The sequence below is a fragment of the Pangasianodon hypophthalmus genome, chromosome 1 (genome assembly GCF_027358585.1).
Source record: "Pangasianodon hypophthalmus isolate fPanHyp1 chromosome 1, fPanHyp1.pri, whole genome shotgun sequence".
NCBI lineage: Eukaryota > Metazoa > Chordata > Actinopteri > Siluriformes > Pangasiidae > Pangasianodon > Pangasianodon hypophthalmus.
In genome coordinates, this window is record NC_069710.1 from 16,724,765 (window position 1) to 16,747,461 (window position 22,697).

Sequence of the window (22,697 nt, forward strand, 5' to 3'; positions counted from 1 at the left end):
TACAATGAATCCAGTGAGCAAAATAGATTAGTTGAAAGATATAACACTCCTAAGCAGCATCATAATCAGGCTATTAGTGATATTTCTTACAGTCTAGACTATATTTAGACTATATTTTACACTGCAATTCCCAGTGTATTACGTGTTACATGAGAAATGGAATTGCTATACTATATATATATATATATATATATATATATATATATATATATATATATAAACTATGTTATGTTATATTCATTTGAATGCAACATAAATCAATCTATAAAGATTTAAATAACAAAGAAAAAAATTATATGACGTTCAAAAAAGCGATATAAATTGTTAAGAGTTTTTAGGCTTTTCTCAATATTTAGTAAAAGTGCATTATAAGTGATTTTAGAGAAATCTAGCAAAATCTAGTAAAACTGTAGCTTTACGCTAGAGGGCGCGTTACAAAATGTCATGTCGTCATATCTCTGCGACGTTTATTTGGAAACAGCAAAATAGTGACGCGAGATTGGCGCGCCCGCGGTAGGTGCGTCTTAGCCGGTGTTTATGTTATAGAGTTAGGCATAAGTTACAAGAATGATGTTCACAAAACAGGTTCATTTGTATGCAGTGTGTGTTTCCTGTAGCTGTTTATTTGGATGAAAAACACTTGGCCGGTCTGAGAGAAGTGGCGAGTAGCTTTAAGTGTTCAGAATGGTGACTGTACGATGGGGAAATGTTCCAACTTTTCTGCCTTTGAGGAAGAAACATTTCGTCATCCTGAGCTTGACATTTCCGCTTGAGTAGAGTTGTTGCCGCAGCTTGCTGGGAAGTACGTCATCTAACGTTGTAATTGCAGTGTTTGTTCGGCGTTTGAGCTGTTTTAGAGGAGCAGAGATGCTGAATGTGCCCTCGCAGTCATTCCCCGCAGTCAGCTCTCAGCAGAGAGTCGCTTCAGCCGGCCAGCCCAGGAACAAGGTCTGGATCTCTTCCTCTAATGACTGTGCTGCCTGTTTAATCAAAGATCAGCCTCCTTTCAAACAATCTGCCTCCTAATCTAGATGATTTTGTTTCTATTCTATGATTCTGTTCTCTGATTTTGTTGCTTGTATTCAATCAACCTGTACAAATTAGAGAGATCTTGCAGTTTACTCAGGTTTTTTTCACCCTTGTTCCTGAATTCATATCAGTTTCATATAGTGCCATCACTGAGAATGCTGTTGTATATCTAGGTGGCTCTGAAGCCGGGTCACAGTCTTATGGACTGGATTCGGCTCACTAAAAGTGGCCGTGATCTGACTGGACTGAAGGGGAGACTGATCGAGGTAACAGAAGAGGAACTAAAGAAACACAACACAAGAAATGACTGTTGGACATGTATAAGAGGTGAGACCTTAAACACACAAAGGAAACACGAATGTTAGACAGGCATTCTTCTTTAAAAAAAAAACAAAAAAACATTTGGTTTGTTTGTGATACTCATTTTTCTTGTTGTCCGCCTCACTCCTGTCTTCTCACTGTTGATTTTCTGGATTTCGGAGGTTGTTTATGGCACAATAACAGATTGTAGCTTTTAGAGATTACTGGATTTTGTAGAACTCTGATCACAGAAAGGAGATTATTTTTTATTGAAGAGGGTTGTGTACAATGCTTTTAAAATAGTACTTTATATATTTTAATTAAATCCAGCTTGGTCTGACCCGCTACTTAGCTGTTGAAACTCAGGCTTAGCTGGTCTAACTGGTAGACCATAATTTCCACCTATTAAGTTATTTTCCAGCTTCCTTATTACGTGAATAAATTAATCAATAAATATTTGAAAACTATATTTATAATTTATAATCAAATAAACATTTGAAAATTTCAAATTTTTTCTGTTGTGTTATTTTCTTAATAAAAAAAAACTTGTCTGTGATGTCGCATTAGTAGCAGGAATTCAGAAAGTCTTTGCTTTATCAGCTGGTCCAGCTCAGGCTGTGTATGAGCAGCTGATTGTGGGTCAGATTAAGCTGGATTTTTCAGCTGGGTCTTCCTGCTGTGTTCAGTGTTTCGGTGTTTAGATGTGCTCCCAGCTGTGAGCTGTCACCAGACTTCATCACCAGCCATTTGGTAAATACTAATGATCAGACTTAGCCCTGTTAACTGTGTGTGTTCTTCTGCAGGTATGGTGTATAATGTGAGTGCATACATGGATTTCCACCCTGGTGGGGAAGAGGAGCTGATGAAGGCAGCTGGTACTGATGGCACTGACTTGTTTGACCAGGTAAATAACGAACTTGCAAAATGTTTACAACACAAAATGTACATATTCTCCAAAGTGATTTTGTGTATTGTGCTGTGATAAGCTGTTTAGCAGCTGGAATGCGTATATATTAATCGAGTAGCAATATTGCTTACACAAAGCTTAACACTTAAAGGTGCAGCAGTGATTCATGATTGTGTACTATTTTTATCTGAGTATATTTTATAAATATGGTTGACACAGTGTCCTTCATGTCCATTGACAGGTCCACCGTTGGGTGAATTATGAGTCCATGTTGAAAGAGTGTCTGGTGGGCAGGATGGTGGTAAAGGCCAGCACAGCCATTAAAGGTATAGACCAAGTCCTTATAAAAATGTCCATTAGCTAAATGATCAACATTACAGTACATAAGGACAAGGATACTGTATAACTATCCAAATGTATGTGGACATCTGACCGTTACAACCAAGTGTGGGCTTTTCCTGAACTGTTGCCACAAAGTTGGAAGAGCAGAATTGTATAGAATGTCTTTGTATTCCGTACCATTACAGTTTCACCTCACTAGAACTGAGGCCCAACTGCGCCCTCAGTGCCTGACCTCACTAACGCTCTTGTGGATAAATGGGCAAATCTCCACAGATACACATAGACATATTGCTAAAACAAGGAGTAACAAATGACATTTTGTTGCAACATGTGCAACAGTTGTATCAGCAGCCCATGAGATGTTTGTTTGCTCCCACAGCGCAGCCACTGAAACCTGAGAACACCCACGTGAATGGTAGGAATGCAAACATGCATTTAAGGAATATTAAGTATTTATGTGTATATATTAGTTGTGAGGGCTCGATAACAAATGGAGGTGTATGGCATCCTAAAAAAAGTTTTAAAATGTCAAAATATTCATCCAGTTGCTCTGTAATGAGAGCATATTATCTACCTTTTAGGTCTTGCTCCTCCTGCCACATTGTTGTTGGATTCAGCAGGAGCTGCTCCAGCGCTGAAAGACAATCACCCTCGGTATGCTTAAGTTTCATTAATAAGAATTTAGACAGGTTGATTATGCTTCTGTTTGTTTTTACTTGCAAAAAATACTTGCAGAAAATCTTGTATTGCCTATACACAGGTGACTGTGCATGCTATTGATTCCAATGAGGCTTTTTAGCTTTATTAAACACTTGAATTAGTATTATTAGCTGTAGGTAATGAATGTGTTAAATGAAGGATTCTAGATTTATCAGCAAGGTCCAGAAAAAAAGTTGTGAAAATGTATTTTCCCCCCTCTTTTCATAGATATGACTGGTTCCAGACAGAGGAAACTGTTAATATTGTTATTTACACCAAGCGTAAGGTGAGACTGTTTTCATCATGTCAGTTCACTATAACAAGTTTGTTATGCTGCGAAAGAGAGATATTTAGATTCGTCTCCTCACTTCTCATGTTTTAACCTGCTGTCTTTCATTCTCTATGACTTCTCCCTCTTCCTCTCGCCCTGTCTCTCTCCTTCCTTCCTTCTTTCTGTGTCAGATTCCGAGATCTGGCTGTTCAGTAGTGGACCTTCAAGGAAACATTCTGCGGATAGAGGTGCTCTTAGGACACTGGTCATATCTACTTCATTGGAGTGAGTAGTGTGATGTTCATTTTTGCATTCCATATGTACACAAAGCTTACCTTCATTCAGGGTGATGTCTCGCTTATAGGAAAACTCCACCCTGAAACACATTAACTATGTTTATATTGAAATGATGTGATGTGATTCTGGTGCTAATTTTATTGGTTGGTGCTGTATTTTATTTATTCCTACGAGAGACATTGATGGCTGTGTGTTGCACTGACATTATAGGGTTACATTCTTAGCACAGTTTGTTGTTGTTGTTGTTGTTCTTTTGGCTGCTCCCGTTATGGGTTGCCAGAGCTGATCATTGGTCTGCATATCTGATTTGGCACAGTTTTTAACACCAGATGCCCTTCCTGACGCAAACCTCCCCAATTTTATCCAGGCTTGGGACCGGCACTGGGAGTGCACTATTGTGTGCCCTTGCCAGTAATCGAACCCGGGCTGTGGTGATGAGAGCGCCAAGGCCTAACCAGTAGCCCTCCAGGGACCATCCCTACCATGGTTTAATAGGATATAAAAAATTCAAATAATATCAAACATAAGTAATAAGTAATTTTTGCTGTTAGCTCCTAAAAACAGAGGAGCAAGAGCTTCTTTGCAGTTGCTCCGAGTTACGGCAAATATTTGGCATCCAGTTAGTGATCTATGAGATGGTGTTGATGGCAGTATTAGCATGAAAGGTGATGCTTTGGAACCTGATTTGTTTGAGCAGAGTGAACAAGATGAGGAGGTGAGAGAGCTGGACAGACTAAAGGATTAAAGAGCTGCTGCACTGATCTGTTAAGATACAGTTTATTGGCCCCTGACACCACTGTCAGCAGGTAGTCAAAAGGCAATGTAGGAAATGATTAACCAACATGAAAGGAGGTCAACATGTCGATGAAAAAATGTAAAATTAAAAAAAAATTTAAAAAATCAACTCAAAATTTTATTACAGAATGAATTGAATGCCACTGAAGATCACATGGTACTTACAAAGATTAATATGCAAGTTTTTCCAGGGTGGATTTTTTTTCTTTACGTCCAGCATTGTTAAGACCAACTGCTTGTATTATATATTTATATACAGTATTAAATGTGTTTTTAGGTCTTTCTCATGAAGTAGAAGAAAATGTTATAGGTAAGTGATTTTCTTATTTTTATGTTACTTATCTGTGAGATGCAGGTGTTTATCTACTGAAGCAAAAATGGTTACTGAAGACTGCGTTTGTCTGCAGTGTCATTGGCAGCAGGCTTTATGCCCGTGTCTGAAGTTTGTCACTGCAGAGCTCAGTTAAAGACAGAGTATGGGCAGTGAAGACCAGCCTGAAAGAGTCTCATTAGCATGCGGATTTTCTTGCTCACTAGTAGCTTGTACAAACCCTGTCCAGAGTTAAAACATTCACAATGAAATTCATAAGCTCATAACAATGCATACTCAAATTAATATCAGTACTTGAAGTTAGATTTGATGTGTCCTAACAGTGTCCTTTTCTCTCCTCTCATGTCATGGCAGTTCAGACAGTGAGTTCGGTTGGGAAGGTTGAGGTGTGCCTGCGCAAAAGCCTCAAAGCCAAGTGGGCACAAGTGGGTCAACCCCTAGAATCCCATGATTCATTTATTCAGAGTAAACACCGGGGTAAGTCAACTGCCTGGCTTTTATTCTATGTCTGAATGACGAACCTATGTAATTAATCATTAACTGTGGGTATAGATCAGTTAAGTGAAAGCAGCTGTGCAATTTGTTTTGGGAATTCAGGGCTGTTCTACAGAGATTGTGTATTGGTTTCAAAGAAAGAAGTTACACATGACACACAGCTCTTCTGTTTCCGGTTACCTCCTGGAGCACACATGCACATCCCTGTGGGGAGACATGTCTACCTCAAAGCTTCCTTTCAGGGTAATTCCTCAATTACTATCTCAACTTAAAGCTAAGCATAGCAAATATATCTGCACTTCAGAATTACAACTATTCTTATACAAACCCTACTTCATCAAGTACTGTGCTCAAATGTAGCTTAAATGTATGTTTTCTTATGAACAGGCAATGATGTTGTAAAGCCCTACACACCAGTAGACCAGGTGCTCATGCCCCACATTCACTCCAGCAACACACTGGGCTCTGAAATCTATCTGATGATTAAAGTCTATCCTGATGGAGTGTTCACACAACATTTGGACAACCTTGACATCGGTGTGTGTGTGTGTGTGTGTGTGTGTTGTTAATCCTGGTGGTTTTACTGTACATATTTGAGGACATGCATGGCAGAATTCATGATGTAGATATTTTCTATTAAAGAACATTCATACACTTTATTACAAGCATTTGATTGTGCTAGTTCTGAAAGTCATTCATTCATTTACAGTTAATTGTCCACTCACTCAAGACTTCTTTACTTCTACAAATAAAATGTAAATTTACAGTTGTATGTATTTATGATTGTCCATTCACCTGTAAATGGTTTGTTCTTTGTCAGGAGCCTCTATGTCCATGAGCGGTCCAGAGGGTCCTTTTACACTCAGGAGTCTGCGTGATGTCACTCATTTGTACCTCTTAGCTGCTGGCACTGGTTTCACACCCATGGCTCGCCTCCTCTGCCTTGCCTTACAGGACCTGCCCTCTGTCAGGTTACATGCTACACACACGCTACACACACCCACACGCAGTTACCTAACTGTGCAGCACTTGCAGGAATAACTGGTGCAATTATAAAACAATCTTTTATAGAGCTTAATTCATCTTTTATAATATATTATTTTATTATATAAATTTAATCTACCATGGAACAACACTAGGCCTAATACATTACCATTAAGTGTCCTGTTATAAGAAAATAACAAACTTACATATTTTAAAATGACAGTCTCATCTGTTTTAATAACAGGACATGTCCTTGAGCATATATCTCTTATGCAGTGATGCAGAATCTTTGAGAGGCTGTTATGATACATCTAAGAATTTATGTTTCCAATATTATGTTTCAAACTGTTTCCATATTAGAGATGTTACTGTATTGGCCTTTTTTTTTTGGTTTGGCTTTTTCTGTTTATGATGATTTCATTGCCCCCTCAGGAAGACCAAGCTGATGTTCTTCAATCGTCAAGAGAGAGACATCCTGTGGTACTCTCAGCTGGAGCACCTGTGTGCAGAGGAAGAGAGGTATAGGCCTTTAACTCCAGTTAATATCTCAGAAATAAGCGACTTGTTGCATGTTTCATTTACTGGCTAAACATAATGACTTATAAGCTGTGCACACACCACTCATACTAACATTTGCTTCAGCACAGAAGCGCTTAATCCTGCCTTTTGTCAGATTTCAGGTTGAATATGTTCTCTCAGAGCCTGTGGGCTCATGGACAGGCAAAAGAGGACGAATAGATGCCACAATGCTGCAGGCATTCATGGAAAGACCAGGAGACTCCAAGTGCTTAGTGTGTGTGTGTGGACCAACTGGTTTCACCGAGCTGGCAGTGCAGTACGTATTTCATTCTATTCCTGTGTCTACACCTTCTTTCACTCACACAGATGCACACTGTATCTGTAGTCCTTTGTGTGTGAAGTTTTAACACTGAACTACATATTATTCTATTAAAGTATTAGGCATAATCTTAGAAATCAACAGCTTCTTCATGAGGTCCTGCTATAACACAAAATAAACAGACTTTAACTGCTGTCAAGAAATTTTAAAAAGAGTTTGTCTCTTAGGTTTTCTAACCACCATGCATCTGTCATATCTTTCTGTGGTTTATCTTCTTACAGGCTGGTCAAGCAGCAGGGATTCAGTGAAAAGGAGATTCATGCTTTCAAGAGTTGAGCCGTAAGAATTAGTACTAGAGATTTCTATGCATCACAGACAGCAAAGATCTTCAGTAACTCCCAGTGATTGATTTGAGGTTGGCTTTCAGTAAATAGCAATGGTCGTGTCTGACATGTATGATCATCTGGAAATCCTATGCACTTACTTCATCTAAGCATTTCCAGGTCACCCATCCTTCTGTCATGGGCCACTCTTATTTCACGTGTAAACTCTTGAAGGAGATATAGCACTGCCACTGTAAATTCAAATTTTATCCATCAAATGCATTTTTGTTATGTTTTGTTATATGGAATGGTCATTTTTGTCTTGACAAAATTTATATATGAACCAATCAGCTAAACCATGTAGCCAGGGAATGCTAATTGTAAAAGTAAATGAGTCTTTAAAAGTGTAGATTCTCTCCACATGCTCGCAGTTGGTGATCTGAAATAAAACTAAAGAACTCATTTGGAAAATATATCCCCGGTTTGAGTATTTATGGCTTCTGTATAGTTTGGACTTATTCAGCAAGGCTTAATTTATTATTTATTATTTTAACTCAACCACACCGTTATAGCAGAAAAGGTCTAACTGTTAACCAGGATCTTGAGAGTGAAAGAGGTTTCTGAGATGCAGGGATATTTGTTAGACACGGTTTAAATGCAGCTAGCATTAAACACTGAAGTGATAGTACCACTAAGGCAGGGACAACAAATGTCAGTGTTTTGTCTTTTTCTTATGTTTGTTGCCTAGCCGACTGACTCAGGCTTGCCTCGCTAGTCTTACCTGAGTCTCCAGATTAGTCTCATGTCAGCTGAGCCAGTAATATGAAAATTATTAATTAGACTGATAGGAGTATCTCTCTGATCTAGCCGAGCTCTGATGTTGGTGCAAGAAATATGGAATTGTAAACAAAATGAATAAAATGTACAAAAAAATCACAATAAAATTATACAAAAATAACAAATGGTGACATGATTTTTTTTTTAAACAAAGAAGTGGGATGGCAGTCAAACTAGCTGTCATTATGTTGGGGCTACAGTGACATTAGGTTTATGTTAGGGCTAAGATTATGCAAGGCTTAGGGCTATGTTTAAGGTTAGGGTTGGGTTGAGGGTATGGTTGGACTAAGGATAACTACAGTCAGTGTCTGCTTAGAATTAGGTTTGGGCTATGGTCAGGGTTTGCCTAGGGTTACAGTTTTGCCAAGTGTTAGGACTGTGCAATGTCCAAGTTTTGCCCATGGGTAGGGTTTGGCTAGGGCTAGGGTTTTTCCTACAGGGATTTTACACTTTCCAAACAGGGTGTGCAAAAGGCAGGACAAGAGGGAGACAACACGTCCCACAGGCTAAATATATACACTATATGCCCAAACGTTATTGGACACATGACCATTACAACCATGTGTGTTTGTTGAACATCTCATTCCACATTTAGTCACCACATTGCTGTTATAATAATCTCCACTCTTCTGAGAAGGGTTTCCACTAGATTTTGGAGTGTGGCTGTGGGGATCTGCTCATTTAGCCACAAGAGCATTAGTGAGATCAGGCTCTGATGTCGGGTGAGAAGACCTGGAGCACAGTCAGGGTTTCAGTTCATCTTAATGGTGTTCAGTGGGGTTGAGGTCAGGGTTCTCAAGTTCTTCCACTCCAACTTTGGCAAATCACGTCTTACTGGACCTCACTTTGTGCACAGGGGCATTGTCATACTGGAACAGGTTTGGGCCCTTTAATTCTAGTGAAGGTAAATTATAATGTAAAGACATCCTATAAAATTGTACGCATCCTATCCAACTTTACAGCAACAGTCTGGGGAAGAACAGCATACTGTATGTGTGTGATGGTCTGGTGTCACTGTATAGTGTATCTTCACCAGCAGCACATCATTCTGAAAATATCAAATCACTGTAACACAAATTAAAACATTTTTAAAAAGTATAACTTGAACCTCTCGGGAGCTTTGCGATAACCATCAGTGGTCTACACAATATGGCCAAAAGTTTGTGAACACCTGACCATAACATTCATGCAGCATGTGCTTGTTGAACATCCCATTCCAGATTTAGTCCCAATTTGCCGTTGTTCTCCACTCCTCTGCGAAGGCTTTCGACTCCTTTTTGGAGCATGGCTGTGGTGATTTGTGTTCATTAAGCCACAAGAGCATTAGTGAGGTCAGGTACTGATTTGGGAGAGGAGGCCTGGGGTGCAGTCACTATTCCAGTTCATCCCAAAGGTGTTCAGTGGGGTTGAGGTCAGGGCTCTGTACAGGCCACTCGAGTTCTTCCACTCCAGCCTTGGCAAACCATGTCTTCATGTGATAATGACAATGTGCACAGGGGCACTGTCATGCTAGAACAGGTTTGTTCCCCTTAAGTTGCAGTGAAGGGAAATTGTAATGTCAGTCTACAGAGACATTCTGTACAACTATGTGCTTCCAAATTTGTGGGACCAGTTTGGGGAAGAACTACATATGGGTGTGATGGTCAGGTGTGTACAAACTGTTGGCTATATAGTGTAGATGGAGAACTTTCCCCTACAGCCTATTGTGACAGCAATCTTCATTTCCACTAGATGGCAGTGTGGATTAATTTATTTAATACTGACAGGACAGCTGAGGAAGAAGCCAGTAGCCGGTGTTGCCAGATCAGTGGTATTGCACTTTGAACTGCTGGTCGATATGAATGAATAATCAGTTTATTGTAATAACATGATGCAGGTTAAGTAAATAAACAAAATATATTAAAATATAAAGAGTAAAGTGACATGTATGCCATTACCACTATATGTACTGATTATAATAATAATAACATTACCACTATATGTACTGATTATATTATTATAAGGTAGACTTTCAAATTTCCAGTACATACTAAAGGTATAAAAGATGTTTGCTTGATGATACCACCCCAGTGACAAGCAACAGTACAGATTAGTAGCTTTATTTATGTCAATATCTGTAATAACACAATACAACAAAAAATGCAAAAAATCATTTTAAGACTTTGGTGAAAGAAATTGCTTGGTTCTTATTATCTGAATCTACCTTGTAAAAAAAATACATTTTCCAATAGTAATCATAATTTTAAAATGTAAAATTTTAATTAAAAAGACGGTTTGGTGGAAGAAGTGTTGATATTAGTCTGGCTTACCTAACCACTGCCTGTTTTTATCTCGTAGAACTGGCAACCCTGGCTGAGGCTAATTTACTAGCTAGCTAGTTTAGAGGGGAAAACAAAAGGACAGAGGATTGAATTTGTATTAAATTGTTTCAGAGAACTTCTCCGGTGTTTGTAAACGATGTTCTCTCTGACTACATCTTTTCAGCCTCAGGTATGATGAGACTGGGTGTGTTTTGCCTGTTGTGAGCTGACACTGTGTGAAAATGGTGAAGCCTGTAGGTGATCCGTCAGCTGCTAGCTGCTGGGAGTTCTGTGGAGTTGTGTTTCTGAGTAGTTTAATTAGATAGGAGCATTAAAAGTAATTTCGTGGTTAGGTTTTAGTTCAAGCACTTTAAGTAAATGTGACATTGAGTTGTCTTTAACAGACAGGGTATCTCTGGGGAAGTTAGCAAAGTTCACCGGGCACCTGGTGTGAGCAAGCTAGTCAGCAATTATGCAACATCTGCCGGTGTTGCCGGTTAGCTAAGCTAGCATTTCTGAATAAAACTGTAAGATATACATATAGTTATAAATGACTACACATATCTATTGTATTTGGTAATTTGTATAGCCAATATTAGCTCGCTGGCTGTGTGGAGACATTGAACTTCTAGACGAGTTGTTTGCTAGCTAGCTAATCATGAAACAGCTCTGACAGCGTGCTAGCAATGTGCTGCCAGTTCAGCAGCAGTAACGTCGGTGTGTGTGACCTGAAGCTAATCCACCATGGCCTTAATGTGGAGCTATTTCTTTTCTTCTTTTTTGAGTTTTTTTTAACGGAATTTGTTTTCTGATATATTTCACCCAGCGGATTAACGTCATATTAAGATTTCTTTCACACACTGTCTCTTCCACTATGAGTTCTCAGGCTTGTTGCTGTTAGTGAGCCCTTTAACTGTGAAAACATAATTTACAGAAACCAAATATATTGGAAATAATCCAACTGTTTAAATACTTGGAACATTTCTTTAAATGTGTACAATTTGGCTTTGTATATTTATTAGAACCTTTCACTGACAGATGACATTTTATTAAAAGTTTGCTCATAATCAAATTGGCATTATTTATAAGCCTTGCTTTTGTATAAACTGTTAAGGTTTGGCTTAAACCCACTCAAGTGGCCAGTTAAACACAATCATAAGAAAAAATTTTTTAAAAATAAATAAATAACGTTGATAATGAGCGCTTATGATTTTCATCACTGGAACAGAGTTATAAAATGGCAGATCCCCTGGCTATTCTTCACAAACTCCACTTTGAGAAGCACGGTCTTGCACAGATCAAGTGTAGTCTGAATTCCTGACCATTTTGTTCTATTTGTATTTTGTCCTTCAGGTAACTGTGCCACTGAGCCATATTATCAATGCTGTGCACTCGCTGAAAGCGTCAGCCAGCTCCACTGCCACTGCTGCAGTTCAGAGTCTACACCGAGAGCTTTCGGCTGATCACCACATAGTGCCCCACACCCCTGACACACAGGTACACATCAGCACTATACACTACACATGATTCTCTTACCTAACTTAATATCAGTCATGGCACACTGCAAAGAATAATAATGGTATGGAAAAATACGGCTGTAACTGTACAAGCCGATCATGGATCCGTTTCCAGGTTCCTGTTATCGTAGAGGACAACGTTAAAATTTCATCTCGGCAGTTCACCTATTACAACTTGGGGAAGCTGCTAGAATCTTATTTTAAACGGGCAATGCAACTCTTGTCTTTTAGGTTAGGAATCCGTGCAGATGTGTTTGCACTGCTTGCACATTTTATAAGTCGCTCATGGTAAGAGCGTCTGCTACGTGACAATGTTAAATGTAAAAAGTTAAGCTATAGTCTTTAGAAGGACACTTGCCATGTGGACCAGCAGTGTGGTGTGTCTAATAAAGTAGTCAGGAAGTGCTATTTAAAGCCCCTGTGAACTTATTTTCATAATTAACTTCTTACTGTTAGCAATAGCTTGTGGAAGATTTAACACCCAACTGCAAAAGATGTTTGTATTTTTATAAACAGTTGTGAAATTTCTCAAGTTTTTTCTGGATGATTCAAATTTGATATTATTATATTTGGTAGAGGTGATGCCAAGTCTACATGCTAGGTGCATAAATAATCAAATAATTGAATAAAAAATTAATACAGGTGTGCAGGCATGTAGGTTGAACCTGGGTGCATTAAAGTAATGCGGTGCAGAGCCCTTTGACACCTGGAATGCAAAGACGAGATTTGATTTTGATTCTTGCTGCAACAGGAAGCCAGTAGATTGACCTCAGTTTGGGGCCACAAGAGAGGAGTTTAGGAGCTTATGAAGCAGGCATGCAGCAGCATTCTGAATGCTCAGTAGAGGAGATACAGGATATGAAGGGAGACCAGCAATAAGAGTTTGTAGAAGAAGTTGAGCAAGCTCAGTAGTCATGAAAAACCATATTCTTCTGATGTTATGAAGATGTCTGCAAGACCTGGTGGTTAATGAGATTGGAAAAGTTAAGTGCATTGTCTAAAATCACACCAGGAGTGTTAGCCATGTGTGCTGGATGGAGTGTGAGGGAGACGGTGACTGACAGGTCTAGGAGAGGGGAGTTCGCTGGGAGGTATATCAGTTCAGGTTTATCAGGGCTGTGTTTCAGATGATGGATCTTCATCACAGAGCAGATGTCAGGAAGGCATTCTGATATCCTCTGAGAGATGTGGGAGGTAAAAGGAAAAAAGATAAATTGTGTGATTATTGGTAAAGCCATGATAGGAAACGATAGGATAAATAAAAATAAAGTTATTAAAAAATAATAAAACCTCACAATTTAGTGAGGGTTGAATAGCAACAAGTTTTATAACAACAAGAATAACAACTATTTTTATTATTGATCAAAAAACACAGACTATTACATGAAGTCGACCTGTTTAAATTGTTTATTTATACTACTTTATTTAGCTGCCAAGTGCATTTTATACCACTGAGATTATGTCTGCATTAACAAAGATGAACAAAAAATATGGAAATAATGAACGCCAGGACAAATAAAAAAAATATTTTATGATATTTAATATTTTATTTTATATTTTACTGCATTCAGAAAGTATTCAGACCCCTTCATTTTTTTCACATTTTTTATGTTGCAGCCTTATGCTAAAATGCTTTAAATTATTTTTTTCACATGAATCGACACTCCATACCCCATAATGACAACGCAAAAACGAAATTTGTGATAACGTTGCAAATTTGTTAAAAAGAAAAAACTGAAATATCACATTGACATAAGTATTCAGACCCTTTGCTATGACACTTGAAATTTAGCTCAGGTGCATCCCATTTCTCTGGATCATCTTTGAGATGTTTCTACACTCTGATTGTCAAACTGTGGCAAATCCAGTTGATTGGACATGATTTCGAACGGCATGTACCTGTCTATATCAGGTCAGCTGAAAATGCGTAAGGTCAAAGGAACGGCCCTTCTCCACCGATTGCTCAGTTTGGCTGGGAGGCCAGCTCTAGGAAGAATCCTGGTTGTTCCAAACTTCTTCCATTTAAGAAGATGCCAGAGGTGGCAATTTGTGGCACCTCTGTGAGGTGGTGAAAATGAACTTCTCCAAGCTATGTAGTAGGATAGATAGATTCTGTAGGTATGATGAAGGACAGTTCAGAATGTAGCTCGAAGTTCCCAAGTCAGTGAGAGTGGAAAGGAGAATCTGGTGATTTACAGTGTAAATCAAACTAAAGCAGCAGACAGGTGAAGAAGGATGATGACAGACGTTCTCTTTGGCTTTGTTTAAAGCCTCAGTGACTGATAAGAGTAGAATTCAACAGCCTTGTAACCCGACAGGGCAGCATCCAGGAGGTCATTAAGTTGAAGGCATGAAACAGCTGACCAAGCACATTTTTTGTTAATCCCACTGTCACTGGATATTGGTTAACTCTTCTCACATTCTTAACTTAGCAGTGATATACATTATCACACTCCAGTAAGATACCTTTTAATAATAGGCAATCTTCTAGCTTTTACTAATAGGTATCGTATTTTTAGTCACAAGGCCAAGAACAATATATTTTCACAGGAAGAGGCATCTGCCAACCATGTTTACCTGCTGCTAACTGTTTCAAGCAAGAATCTGAAGCACAGGCATAGTCTTCGCTTAGATAGAGATAAACTTCTAATTATGTTTAAGCTCCTTACTGATGAACGCAGCTGTTTCCTTAGAACATTTCTTCTGGCATGTTTATAACCAAACATTTCCATATTTGTATAATATTTTGGTGATCCTGGTTGTCAATGACTATCCTGCAGCTTAAGCAAATTCATAAAGACCTGGGGATCTCAGAGCTAAGGCTAAGTGGAGTCAATGAGCTGTTAAACAGGCTGCTGCCCACACCAGTTCCCAAAGAGAGCTTGGACCTTAGGGTCTGTCTTCGATCTTCAAGATGGAGAACATCACACATCTCCACAGATTCCTTCTTTCACAACAAACATGGTAAGAGGTTCTACAGTACATAGTGTTTTTTTTTCAGATTTTGCTCTGGTTTTAAAATTTTAGTGGAAAAACATGTTGCAGTGACAGCCATTTGTTCATGATGTGCTGGATTGTTTATTTTGGTTTTGACAAGAAAATAATTAGTTTTTTACTACTTGCTTTACCAGGTTTCTCTCAGAGAATGCCAGGACTCTTTGGCTATCCAATATTCCATAGACAAAACACCCATCCTCTTCAGGTTCTTTGCTCAGATCTTCAGCACTTGAAAGGTAATGCAGAGAACCTAAATTTATTCATAAATTTTTGACCTATAGTGTCCAGTGAAAGTAAATTTTTTGCTGTAATTTAATACAGTTCAGCTATTTGTACTCAGTACATTGTTTTCATTGTACTCTATGCATTTTTTTCCATACAGTGCAATTGTATATGTATTGTGTGTATGTGTGTGTTTCTCTGTAGTGTGTGTCCAAAGCCGAGGTTTTAAGACTCTGAGGTCCAAAACCAGGCGCCTTCAGTCCAGCTATGAGAGTCCAGCAGAATCGGAGAGCTATACTCCACTATTTATGAAGGTTAGGAAGCAGTCTTGTGGTGTATAATTAAGCGATATCGCACGAGCTAGAGTGTTACACTGAATTGTTAAATGACTAATCATAATCGATTTGTGAACGTCTAAGTGTGTGCCTCTCTCTTTTGTATACCCTTTGTTGTCTCTTTCTACATTCTTCCTGCTTTGCAGGGTCTTCTCTTGAGGGATAAAGCTGATGCTGAGAGCCTTGACCAGTTAATGAAACAGAGGAATCTTCCAGAGAATCAGCAGGATGCCTTTAAGACTGGTTTTACAGAGGGCTTCATGAAATCTCAAGCCCTAATGCAGAAGACACAAGGCATAACCCTTTAAATAGTCTTTGAGACACTGAAACATATTGAACATTTATAAAGTGTTGCTTTAAATACTTACTTCTGTGCTTAAGTCCAGCATTAATACGCATTTATCAGGACTAGCGTTAACAAGACATTTTCATTTTTAACATATGTAATTACACAGGAATTTTTATGTGCCATGTGTAGATGAAATGCTTTTGTGAAAATGAGGTGTGTATCACAAGAAATACTGTTGTTTTTGACAGATTCACTTAAGAGGACTCGTCTGATTTTACTTGTCCTCCTACTTGTTGGCATCTATGGTTTGTCAAGAACCCCATTTCTCTCGGGTAAAGGCTCGTTTTCTGATACTGGTTTGTTTCCCATCTTACTTATTCTCAACGTTTGCATGCATGGCACAAACCCTGTTTTCTTACAGTGAATAGTGCTCAAAATTTGTATTGCATGTTCAAGTTTGGTCTATACAAATTTGCTGACAAAGCTGAACTCTTTCAGCTTGATACAACTTTAGTGTTGTACTGAAAATGATTTTGAGTCTTGTCTAGTATTTACAGTGCACATAATATGACTGATATTAGTTAAATGTTTAATAAATGTATACATAAAATCTGTAAATAAGATACAACAAGTTGCCAAGTTTTTAACCTCTATTTAGTAGCTAACTAATTGGCAAATCGCTGTATTATACCAACCTGTGCCATTCCTATAAAATAACTGGCAGGCAGTTTATCTTGTGTTGCCTCCTTCCACTAATTATTTCTTAAGCCATTTCTATGAAGTGATTTTTTTTAAAACTTGTCTGCCTGTAGGTCAACACTTTTACCGCAATGTTAAACAAGACATAATTACTAAAGTCCATTAATTATATGTTTCATCAATACAGTCCGATTCCGTACTACATCTGGCCTGGATGCCGCACTGGATCCAATCCAAATGAAGAACGTCACCTTTGAGCATGTGAAAGGTGTGGAGGAGGCGAAGAGTGAGCTTCAGGACATTGTTGAGTTCTTGAGGAATCCACAGAAATTCACTGCACTTGGTGGAAAGCTACCCAAAGGTATACATATAGAATTTAAAAAAATCCCCCAGTCAATAAAATGAATGCATTGTGCATTGAAGGCTTTGACTGTGTTAACACCATGTTTGCAGGTGTCCTCCTGGTCGGTCCTCCTGGTACTGGAAAGACTCTTCTTGCCAGAGCTGTGGCAGGGGAGGCAGATGTGCCATTCTACTATGCGTCAGGGTCAGAGTTTGACGAGATGTTTGTGGGCGTTGGAGCAAGTCGCATCCGGAACCTATTCAGTGAGTATGAAGTGCTTTTAGGATGGTACAGCCCTGCCTCTGTTGCATAGTTATGTCTATGAAGATTATTGTTATACAGTCTGAATTCTTGTTCATTCATACAGTAAGATTTTTTTTTTTTTACTTTTGTTTTCGTTTTCCTGCAGAAGAGGCAAAAGCTAATGCCCCTTGTGTGATCTTTATTGATGAGTTGGACAGTGTGGGTGGAAAGCGCATAGAGTCACCCATGCATCCATATTCACGTCAGACTATTAACCAGCTCCTTGCAGAAATGGATGGGTTAGTAGTTTTTGCTGTTGTCAAAGTAATTACAAAAATAAGCAAGGGTTCTTATTCTAATTGTTTTTATTATTTCTTGTATAATTTCAGGTTTAAACCAAATGAAGGGGTTATTGTTATTGGGGCAACAAATTTTGCAGAAGCTTTGGACAAGTAAGTGCATTGTTTAAATAGTAAAATAGGTTTAAATCATGATGTATGTATATATATATTTTGTTTTACTGAGAGGAAGCCTACCTCTGGAGCCTGAAAGGGTCTTGCACAAGAACGGACTAATATGGGATTTCGGAAACATTTTGAGTATGAATGGTCTGTTGTCCAACTAAGATGCAGGACTCTAATGTTCTAAATGCATTATATCGTTAAACGTCACCTTATTTTCTTCACTAACACACTAATGCACATTTAATCAAATTTAATATTTTTCCCTTTTTGTTATTATATTTAATGGTGAAAAGAGGAAACTGAACATAGAAGGTCTGGAAGGTTAAAAAAATCTGTCTGTAAAAAGTCTGAAAAAGGTTTGGATTTCTTTTTTAAGGGGAAACATCAAGAACCTAGTGTGTCTTTTAAAGTGTGTTTAAATGAAGAACTTCCTACTCACCTCATGAACCAAGAAAAGTGTAATGAGAGTATAGTACAACCTGTTTAGCCTTTTTTTTTATGCCTTGACTTATTTTCTTTCTTGTGCATGTGTCCGTGTGTGTATTAAGTGCTCTTGTGAGACCTGGGAGGTTTGACATGCAAGTCACAGTCCCCAGACCTGATGTAAAAGGACGTACTGAGATCCTCAACTGGTACTTGAAGAAAATCAAAGTGGACCCTGGTGAGAAAGTATTGGTAATATTTTTGTATCTGAGGAAAAATACAAATTTGTATAATAGTTTTTTAATAACTTTTTTTTTTCATAATATCTAGATGTGGATGCAGAAATTATTGCCAGGGGAACAGTGGGCTTCTCTGGAGCAGAGCTGGAGAACTTGGTGAATCAGGCTGCACTAAAGGCTGCCGTAGATGGAAAGGAGATGGTGACAATAAAGGAACTAGAGTTCGCTAAAGACAAGATCCTTATGGGTGAGGCTTCAAGCTGTGTGAACATGAGAGAGGCTTTACAGATAGAGGACCTGACTGCAAAAAAAAAAAAAATGCCATCAACTAATTTCTGACAATTTCTCCCCAGGCCCAGAGCGCAGAAGTGTGGAGATCGACAAGAAAAACAAGACGATCACTGCATATCATGAATCTGGGCACGCTATTGTGGCATATTATACTAAAGACGCCATGCCCATAAATAAAGCTACTATCATGCCACGAGGACCCACCCTTGGTCATGTAATTATCAATAACATTCAATTCAATTCTATTTTATTTTTAACGATGGACATTGTCTCAAAGCAGTTTTACAGAAATATATAAATTCATTCAGGATATAAATTTTAAATTGAGAAATTTATCCCTATTGACCAAGCCAGAGGCGATAACAGTTTTTGTTATTGTCAATGCTAAAGTAATGTTTCACAAAAACAGTTTCAGAAGAATACTGCATTTATGTACTTGCTTCTTCGCGCTCAGGTGTCTATGCTCCCAGAAAATGATCGGTGGAGTGAGACTCGTGCTCAGCTGTTGGCTCAGATGGATGTCAGTATGGGTGGCAGGGTGGCAGAGGAGCTCATCTTTGGGGATGAAAACATCACTACAGGTCAGCATCCGTACTGATGGCAAATTGGTTTCTTAAGTTTAGTTAGGTCAGTCCTAAAATATTGTTCATTCTTTTCAGGAGCGTCAAGTGATTTCGATGGAGCCACTAAGATTGCAAAGATGATGGTTACACGCTTTGGAATGAGTGACAAGGTATGATTACTGATTAAGTGCTTGATAAAGTTTCATGATTAGCCTGTGTTTTATGAATTTTTGGTTTTATGACATATTGCATGTTTTCTGTTTTTCTGAAAATGTATTTAATGTTTATGATGCAAGACAATTTTCTATTGTTTAGAGACATAAGGTTTATGTAATGGGTAGCTGGTAGGCTTTAAATTACATCAGGACTTTTTAAACACTTGATTGCATTTTAACTGAAAGCAAAGGGAGAAAAGTCATGCTCTTCTATGGTACCTATACTTCTTAGCCCGGATGAAGCTCTAATATGTCATTTACATCATGACTTCATGTGTGGACACTGGCAGAGGGATCAGATTTCTTACTAAACGTGTGTGTACACTAGGGGGCAGTGCTGCACTAAATCAGAATTAAAGGGACAGTGAAAACACAGCAAAAGCAAAGACAAGTTCTGTATTTTATTGTAGGAATAACAAATTGAAGGCAACATAGACGTAACTTTGTTTTGAAAAGTACCATAATGTGATCACATCCTGTGTGTCATTCAAACACTTTTACACAGAGGGATAAAAAAAAAAACTGATCTACTTGCTCACTGGGGCAGCACCTCCCTAGCCTCTGGAAGATAGAAATTTGATTGGATTTGATTTTTATTGTTTAACATTTTACCATTTGCACTTGAGATATATTTGGTACAATATTACTCTAAAACCCTTGATAATCCCAGAGGAAGAAAGGTCACAACGTCTCATCACAATGATTCCGGGTACGCAACAGGACACACCTCCAACCAGTCAGCATTCACGTAAAGACCAGTTGATGAACAGCACCATAGACACACACAGCGCACAGTTAGCTCCCTGGAGGAGAGCAAGCCAGAGCATCAAAGCATGTCTGCATAAACCAGTAAACCCTCTCTGTGGAGTGATGTGCACTTCTGTCAACGCAAAAGTATAAACCAGGCCTTACTTAACTAATTCTAAGAAGTGGGCTAGATTAGTGATATTTACTGTTTGTTTGAAGTAGTCTGTGTTGCTAAAATGGCAGATTTGTTGCCAGTTTTTCCACTCTCGTTTAATGTTTTTTCTGCCGTTTACAGCTGGGTGTCATGACCTACTCTGACCTGTCCAAACATAGCCCAGAAACACAAGCTGCTGTGGACCAGGAAGTCAGAACGCTGCTACAGGTACCTTTCAGTCTCATGGTCTCTCATTAAAGCATGCTCATAGTCTTAAGGAGTACACATGCTGATACTGTCCGTGTTCTGTTCTTGTACTTTTCATCAGGATTCATATGAGCGTGCTAAGAAACTCCTCAAGACATACAGCAAAGAGCACAAAAAACTGGCAGATGCTCTGCTCACCTATGAGACTCTGGATGCAAAAGAAATTCAGATGGTTCTTGAGGGCAAATCTCTAGACCCCAGATGATATTGTTCTCAAGAATGTCAAAAAGAGCTGAAGACATTCATTCATATTCATTTAAACAGAGGTAATGGGGAATGAGGAAGGACACTAATATAATTTCAGTTCTTCCACTATCAATCAGCAGAAACAAATATACTGAGTAATGCTTCTATTTAACATTTAGTTCTATAATGTTCCGTAATTGGAAGGCCAAACCAATTTCATAGAGCTATTTGAGCTATTCTAATTTCCCAAGCCGGTTTTTAAAAAATACCCGCAATTTCAACTTCTTTGTAGCCTATATGTACGAGTGCAGTTTATTATGTATTTCCATTTTTGCACACCAGCTACTCTTCTGACAAATGAACTCTGCCAGTGTGTATTGGAAAGTAGTGGTCAATGAACATTCTTGACCATCTTGTGTGTGCAGAAAGGTGAGGTTACGCCATTCCACCTTTTTCACTTTTTGCAAGTTTTACCCTCGGGGATCAAGCCATGACTGACACAGTCGCGAATTTGCATTCCACAGAAACAGACCTATATATTTCAATATAGCCAGTAAACATGCCAGATCTTATTGATCTAATGTAACAGTATCACATGGCTGTACTATGGCAGCCTGTTAATGGAAGCAAAGCACATTTCTGGTTAAAAAAAATAAATAAATAAAATAATAACTTTCTATTAACCATAGTCTTTCTAGATGAACTCAAGCTGCAGCTTGAAAAATATTTCACATAACAGAAAAATTTGCTTTGCAAAAGAATTGTGACCTCAGTTGTAGTGTACTTGAAGTTATTCTTGAATCTGGCAGAGTGGCACATACCAGCTGAATATTTTGTGTGTCTTGTTGAACAAATAGATAAACCTTGGATGCAGTCTTGGAAGTAAAGGTTTTTTACTCGTCATTCATTCACCCATCTCATTAAATATGAACCAAGAATGTAACATCAGTATTACTTCAGTAATAGGCTAAAGATCTAAGTATTGTTTTTTTTAAAGGAGCAACTTCCACCTCTGAAACATTTTTGGAAAATGAGGAAACCATTTATATTGTGAATATTTGTCCTACTTTCCATGAATAAGAAATTTTCAGACATTTTTTCCTGCAAGAAAGTAAAGGCTGAAGTGATGAGCATCGACGAAGTTGCAGGATTACGTACCAAAAGTTTTCTTCTGTCTTTTATATCAGCTGGTAGGTTATTTAGTTGTATGAATAAAATCAGATTTTTTAGTGATGTATTTATTTGTCTAATATTAGTTTGAGATGGTGTTGATGGAAGTTTTCTGTATTTGCCTGATAAACTGTGGCCAATTTTGTGGCTGCAAAGGAACTGTGATGGCAACCCTGTATATAAGAGTCTATGTAATGTCTGTGTCTGCTCTGTGAAATAGTCCTCACTGAGAATGATTTGCCAAGTTAAAAATGAGCAATGCTGAATAACTAATAAAGTGTGCTGGAAATGGACAAAATAAGAAGTGTGGGATTATTTATTTATTTATTTATTTTTACAGAGAAGGTAAATGTACCATATTCTACTAAGATTTAGAGAAATAACTTAGAGATGCCCTTTAATGGAACTGTTGGCCATACTTTAGTGATTTAGCATAATTGTTAGAAATTTAATAAAAATAAATAATCCAAGATATCCCCTTACCTCAAAATAATAAGAGGTAACTACGTTAAATGATCACTGCCCATACTGTCTTTAAAGAACAAACACAGAGGAAACCGATCTGTTTTTTTGGGGGGTAATTTT

General features: G+C 38.2%; 2 protein-coding genes across 3 annotated transcripts; both read left to right on the plus strand.

The window, feature by feature from the left end:
- The first annotated feature begins 482 nt into the window (after window positions 1-482).
- LOC113534222 (cytochrome b5 reductase 4) lies at window positions 483-8,082 on the plus strand. Its single transcript, XM_053237490.1, has 16 exons — window positions 483-948; window positions 1,203-1,356; window positions 2,133-2,233; window positions 2,478-2,562; window positions 2,958-2,993; window positions 3,160-3,232; window positions 3,506-3,563; window positions 3,740-3,833; window positions 4,918-4,950; window positions 5,326-5,448; window positions 5,569-5,709; window positions 5,854-6,003; window positions 6,287-6,437; window positions 6,883-6,969; window positions 7,124-7,285; window positions 7,570-8,082. The coding sequence occupies exons 1-16, from the start codon at window positions 868-870 to the stop codon at window positions 7,622-7,624; spliced, it is 1,584 nt and encodes a 527-aa protein (XP_053093465.1). The 5' UTR covers window positions 483-867; the 3' UTR covers window positions 7,625-8,082.
- A 2,696-nt stretch (window positions 8,083-10,778) lies between these two features.
- Window positions 10,779-22,019, plus strand: LOC113534046 (ATP-dependent zinc metalloprotease YME1L1). Of its 2 annotated transcripts, none has more exons than XM_026926628.3 (18): window positions 10,779-10,938; window positions 12,102-12,245; window positions 15,046-15,229; window positions 15,397-15,498; window positions 15,689-15,798; window positions 15,966-16,113; window positions 16,357-16,464; window positions 16,995-17,168; window positions 17,261-17,413; window positions 17,560-17,692; window positions 17,783-17,845; window positions 18,406-18,518; window positions 18,611-18,766; window positions 18,873-19,024; window positions 19,265-19,391; window positions 19,470-19,543; window positions 20,631-20,717; window positions 20,818-22,019. In XM_026926628.3, the coding sequence occupies exons 1-18, from the start codon at window positions 10,906-10,908 to the stop codon at window positions 20,959-20,961; spliced, it is 2,205 nt and encodes a 734-aa protein (XP_026782429.1). In that variant the 5' UTR covers window positions 10,779-10,905; the 3' UTR covers window positions 20,962-22,019. The 2 variants fall into 2 exon arrangements, with proteins under 2 accessions (XP_026782429.1, XP_026782430.1); XM_026926629.3 differs by having other exon boundaries at window positions 16,357-16,440.
- Window positions 22,020-22,697: the final 678 nt, after the last annotated feature.